The sequence below is a fragment of the Phoca vitulina genome, unplaced genomic scaffold (assembly GCF_004348235.1).
Source record: "Phoca vitulina isolate PV1807 unplaced genomic scaffold, GSC_HSeal_1.0 scaffold24, whole genome shotgun sequence".
Lineage (NCBI taxonomy): Eukaryota > Metazoa > Chordata > Mammalia > Carnivora > Phocidae > Phoca > Phoca vitulina.
The window spans coordinates 21,233,235-21,239,672 of record NW_022589727.1 but is presented as its reverse complement, the minus strand read 5'-3'; the positions used below and the strand labels follow the sequence as shown (position 1 = coordinate 21,239,672).

The following is a 6,438-nucleotide window of genomic DNA, read 5'->3' as shown; positions in this document are numbered from 1 at the left end:
TTGTATAGAAAGAGAAGTGGCCTAGGATTAGAATATATGTGGACTCACAGAATGGTGACCAACCAGTTCGCTGATTTTTTAGTGCCCTGGAAAAGGAAACATCAGGGCTAAATATCACTCACCTATCTGAGAGTGCCAATCATAGAAGAGACACCAAACAACCAAGAAGACAGGATGACTTGGTCAGTTGACATCAGTCTGCCTCTGTCTTGGCTGCCCGAGAGCTGGCACAATAGGCACATGAAAGGAGTAGTCATTGTGGCAGAGATGGAAACTATGCACAAGCCCAACAGCATAGCTGCTGAACCAATGCAGAACAGCACTGCTCGCAAGGAGATGAATTGGCCTCTTAATGTTAAGTACTCTAATTTGATCCCTTCTACTCTGGAAAGACCAGTGACTCATCTTGATTGGACTGGACACATATTTCAGTCATGAGTTTGCCTTTGCCTGCAGAGCTTCAGCCAACACTGTATCTGGGTATTTATCCTCCCAACATGGGATCCCACATAATATTACATTGGACCAAGGGACCCACTCCACAGGAAAGGAGGTGCAGTGACCAGTGATGATGATCAGCAGTGCAGGAGTAGGCATATAGCCACAGAATCTAGTGGTCCAGAATGGAGTTGTTGAAAGCTTCTACAAGCTTTATTGCTGACAGAACAAAGGAAAAGCCTGTTGAAGATGCCTTTGAGGGGCCAGCTTGGACATTATAACCAATGAAGATGGAGTACCATCCTCCAGGATGCAGCATATGCTCTAAATAAATGACCCATTATATGCTGTGATATCTCTTAAGCAGAATGCATGGGTCCAATAAACCAAGGGTAGAAGTAGCTCTCACCTTAATTCCCATTCATTTGCTCTTTAATTTGTGCTTCTCATCCCCACAACCTTGGATAATGTGTATTTAGAGATCTTGGTTTCGATAGCGGGCAGCTTCCACCAGTGGGCACAGCAACAAAACTATTAAATTTCTGTGTGGCACCCAATCATGGTAGGTTCCTCATGCCAAGAGAGCAATAGTCAAGTAAAGGAATTGCCATCCATACATAAGTAAGGGATCTTGGTCATCAAGCTGCAGGAAGAATATGGAAAGAATATGTTTGGTACCCAGGTATTGCACTTGGTGCCCTTTCATTTATTTGTTGAGGGTGGGGGGAATCTAGATTGGATAGGAGGGAGCTAAGTACTATCTGTGGCCTCGAGATCAGCTTCTGCATCAGGAGCTGTAGTTTGCCCCTCTAATCTTCCTTTTGTAAGATTCTCTCAGGAAGAGAGATCCATCTGACTCTTGCATTTGCTTCTCCCAGAACTTACAGAAGGCTAGTGGATCTAAGTGGTGTAAGGGGTAGACTGCAGTGGAAGCTGTGGGGTACTGCCTACATCTCCCCTCTGGCCTTGCACTTCAGAACTGAAGTCCTCATCCCTCCAGGTGCTGACAGTGTTGACAGCTAGTAGTTTGCAACTGAATTCTCCCTCCCAGTGGTTACCCTCGACCGAGGAGGGCCACCTTGCTCAGGGTCATACCACTCTCTTGGGGAAATGGACTGTCAATTAGTGAAAAGTTTTAAAAGCCCAACTTTCTTGTCCCAATTTGAGGCATCTCTGCAGGGTCATCCTCACTCCAGAACTCCTTATGGGTTCATCTGAGTCCTCTGTTGTGACTGCATCACAGCCCAACTCCTCCCTCTGCCCAGTCCTGGTTTCTTCCTTCCTCCATACATGAGAACACACTTGTATAAACTTCCTGCACATAAATCTCAGACTCGAAGTCTACTTCCCATGAAAACTAACCTGCAACAATCTAAAGAGTTGGAACTATTCCTTCCAATATCTTCTTAAACAGTTAACTAAGATGTCTTTAAGCGGGGGGGGGGGACCTTTTACTGTTCTCTGCTTATTTAGGGCATTCACTTTCTTGATATATTTTTTTAAAGATTTATTTATTTATTTATTTATTTATTAGAGGAGGGGCAGGGGCAGAGGGAGAGGGAGAGAATCCTCAAGCAGACTCCCCACTGAGCAGGGACCCCTATGTGGGACTTGATCCCAGGACCCAGAGATCACAACCTGAGCTGAAATCAAGAGTCAGATGCTTAACCAACTGAGCCACCCAGGTGCCCCACTTTCTTGATATTATTACAACTTTAATACAGTCATATTTTCATCCTTGGCTCTAAGCTCTGCTTTTCATGTTACATTTGTCATTAGAAAGAAAGGGCTTATCCATGAGGTCTCTAAACAGTTCACATGGGTTTCTTTGGTCTGCTTCCTGCTTCTTTATTGGGGCCATTTGTGATAGCCCAGTGGAAGTTACTTTCTTAGTTCTTCCCAACATATACAGCTGTGTTCCCCCATCTGCAAAAAGATATCTATAAGTTTTCTTTGAATTTCTTGTGTTTTACCTTTGTAAAGACTAGGCCATATGTAAAGACGAAGACCCAGCCAGACATATATGATTAACTTCTCTTAAAATTCAAATTCAAATATCAGTCTGGGCCTGCTCTTATCATCGCCCTTTCCCATCTTTCCCCTTATCCTCTAAAGTATGAACCAGTTGAGAAGCAAGACTAATAGTTCATTGTGAAATTCTTCCTTAGCAGTAAATAAGATTCAGAAGTATTCTAGAGCTCCCTTCCCTTGTGTGGGATGGATTGTGCCCTCAGGGCAACCCTTTATGTCCTGGGCTACAGCCTCCACAGTTGACCCCAGGGCATTTGGGCAGCCTGACTGCTGGGCTTCAGCCCAGGTTCCTGGTTTTCACTTCTATCCTCTGTTGGGACAGGAGCCGAGATTGAACCTAGTCCAGTTGGCTGAGGCTCTGACCCTTTTGCGTAGTTTCTGCCAACTTTTTTTGTTTCTGGTATTTCTACCTTGATCCATATGTAGATCCTTGGGCCAAGATTCTGGTCAACAGGATGCCAGGAAGTCTTGCTTCCCAGAATGCCATACTCTTCCCCTTGCCCTCAGATCAGGCCCTTCAGACTGATGCTGGCCCAAATTGCAGCTGTACCCTCTACAACTGCACCTGTATCCACACTAAGACCCTGAACCTGAACTGTTAGCACTTGCAGCCTGGTTGAATTCCCCTGCCCTGTGCCAGCCACCTCAGCAAAATTCTTTCTCACAGCGAATGCCCACATACCCATCACTTCAGCTAGTACTACTGCTTTGACAAATTAGTCCCTGTTAATGAGAATTAAGCTCAGAGTAGTAGTTTCCCTGATTAGATCCACCACCCTCTGAAGGGTAAAATTGCTGGCAAAGCAAGTGAAAAATTTTCCAGAATTTCAGCATTTATCTTAATGGGACTTTGTATGAAGATTTAATTTAGGTTTAGTTGTGACCAAAATATCTTGCCTGTTTAATAGTTTTGTTGCCTATTATCAAAACATTAGTCTAGGCTCCATCTTAGCAGATAGATTATATTATCGTCCCATCATTATATTATTTAAATTTTCTCTAATTTCAGATTTATAGATATTCAAAAGGGTAGCTTTCTTATTTCAAAATAAGAAAGGCTTAATTTAGAACAGAGAACAAGTAATATCAACACACACAGAAGCCACAGTGAAATAGTGTCCTGGGATTATAAAATAGAGAATCACTTACATGCCAAATGCTCTGGCATCAACTATACACCAGAGGGGGAAAATCAAGTATTAAGAACTAAGATATTCTAAGAATTAGCATGTAGATACTGGCTTGTAATAAAGCAATAATAAAATGAAGGTTTTATAATACATCGTAACTAAAATGCTAGCTGATCTTTCCAAGGACAGATAAGTAGCTTAAAATGAATTCTATTTTTTACAGTTTCCTAAATGAAGATCTACATTTGTAAGATATTTACTCAAAATCATTAGTTAGCTTAATCTCTTAAGCAAATTATTCTTTGGTTGGGCCAATATTAAATTAAATTTTATTTTGTAGCCCTGGTATACATCTGGCCCTGGATAATATACAGTGGATGAGTTATACAGAAAAGAAGAATCATTTGTATGGATGTAGTCAGAGAATAGACAAAACTGCAAAATTTACCATCACCCAACTACAAGCTTATACCTTAGAACAGCACCTTTCCTGAGCCTAGTAAGTGTAAGTGGCTGCACTGTTCTCCTTCAAACCAATATTCGGTTAAATGAAAAGTAATGGCTAGGATGACCCGCTGGCCAATTCCACCTCATCATGGTAAAATAATGACTTGAATTTAAGGAATAATATGTGAAGCAAGATAATATAAGACCACCAAAGAAGTGACAAGGGAATCGCATGGCTGTTTGTCCCAAGAAGCCAGCCTACCTTCCTTCAGTTCAATGGTTGTCCACCAAAGCAGGGCAGGTGAGCGAGGGGACTGAAGCATCGGGTCTTTATTCAACCTAAAGTACTCCAGGTCTGCTTTTGAGAATTAAAAACCAAAACTCACATTAAAAGCATCTTTAAAATTCTATAATTGAGCCAGAGATCTGGAAATAGAAATATCTAAACAAATTGGGGGTAAGAGGATAGTGCTGTCCTCTAACTCAAGGTTTCACAAAATGGAAGCAGGGAACCCAGCAAGTCACTCGACTTCTCTACACATGCTTGCGGAAGAAAGCGACTTTAATACAAGTTGGTCTTTTTCATGATCCGAAGAAATTCTTCCTCGTTCACTTCACCGTCTCCATCTCGATCGGCTTCATCTATCATTTCCTGCAGCTCCTCGTCGGTGAGGTTTTCCCCTAACTCGTTGGCCACGCGCTTTAGGTTTTTGAAAGAGATCTTCCCAGTTTCATCATCATCAAAGAGCCTGAAAGCCTTCAGGATTTCTTCTTTGGTGTCTTTCTCGGCCATCTTCTGAGTCATTATGGCCAAAAAGTCATTGAAGCTGATTTTCCCTGTGCCTTCCTTGTCCACCTCGGAGATCATCTTCTTCATCTCTTCCTTCCTGGGCTCAAAGCCCAGCGCTCTCATGGCCACCTTCAGCTCCTTCACGTCGATGGTCCCACTTCCGTCAGCATCGAAGAGGTCAAATGCTTCGCGAACTTCTTGCTTCTGATCTTCAGTGAGTTCAGGCTTAGGGCCCACCTTTCTTTTCTGGCTGGTAGAGGCCACATTTGACTTCTTAAAGCTGGAAGCCATATTCCTTTGGCGGTTGTTACCTTTAACGGTGCCACCGCAGCCGCAGTGCTTGCGCGGGGTGACCCCGCCTGGAGCGCATGCGCACGGTGACCACCCCCCCCCCCCGGAGCGCATGCGCACGGCCTCTCCCCATTCATTTCCAAAGCTTTCCCTCGTGTTCTACCAGTGAGACCTGCCTCACTAAGCCCGCCATGTCTACGAGACTTTATTGACGTTATAATCCACGGTCCCCTCGATTATCACCCAGTTTCCACGAGCTGAGACGTGGGTTGGCAAGAAGTCACTGTAGCCACAGTGGTCTTCCATAATGTTTGCCTCTTCCTGTTCTGTCCAGGCCATTTGCCAGCATCCAGAGGACCAGGTTTATAGGGTTATTTGGAAGTCCTTCTTCCCTCCTCTTCTATACAGATTAAAACAAACAAGCAAAAAAAAAAAAAAAAAAAAAAAAAAAAACCCTCTTGGAGTTAAAAACAAAACAAAAAGCCTCCTCTCAGTCTGAAGTACCTAAGGCTAAATTTAGGATAATCAAGATGGAGCTTGATCCCTTGGCATTAAATGTGGGGAAGAAGGAGAGAGAATATTAAGTCACAGCATGTGTTCAACTTGACATAAATGGAAAACAGATAAAATGGAAAAAGTTATGTATAAAATTTGTAGAAGTTTGTCTTCTGACATTACACTCAACAATAATAAAACTTCACTGGCTTATTCAGCATATGCCGAAATATGAAATGTAATATCCAAATGTATGATTTACTTTCAGTGTTTCAATTTTACATACTCAGTGTAATTACACTCGAATAACAGTCTTAATTTCATTCACTAGGCTTTTCGTTTGGAAAGGGGTTGAAATACTACTTTCTGTTATTTTTTTAAAGACTCTAGCAGCATATTATTACTCTCACTGTTTATCATCTAGTCGGGGCTGTGCTGAAATCCCCACTCTCATAGCCTTGCTTTGGCAGTGGAAATGGGAGCGTATGATGCAGTACATGTTGGGACTAAAAATTTCCTCCTGAGAACAAAGGAGCAAGAGAAAAATGGGAGATTTTTAAGTGAAAAGAAAGGAAAGAGTCATCAAGTAGGCCCATAAAAGGAATTGCTTTTAGAATTGCTGTATGTTTCTTTAAATATATTTTGAAGATCTGACATTTTAGCATTCTTTTCCCCCCCAAACCTCAACTTATTAGTACTTGATCAGTTACAAAGAAGGCACTTTCAAAAGTTTTTATTGAAGAGTTTTTATATCCCCAGTATCTAGAACAGTGCTTGACACATAGTAGGTAGATTAATAAATATTTGTTGACTAAG

The 6,438-nt window shown here is 42.2% G+C and overlaps 1 protein-coding gene across 1 annotated transcript; it reads right to left on the bottom strand.

Annotated features, from left to right (window-relative positions):
* Window positions 1–4,439: 4,439 nt before the first annotated feature.
* On the bottom strand, window positions 4,440–5,150 carry CETN1 (centrin 1). Its single transcript, XM_032421373.1, has one exon. It carries the CDS (start codon window positions 5,125–5,127, stop codon window positions 4,609–4,611), a length of 519 nt encoding a protein of 172 aa, XP_032277264.1. The 5' UTR covers window positions 5,128–5,150; the 3' UTR covers window positions 4,440–4,608.
* Between the last annotated feature and the right edge of the window lie 1,288 nt (window positions 5,151–6,438).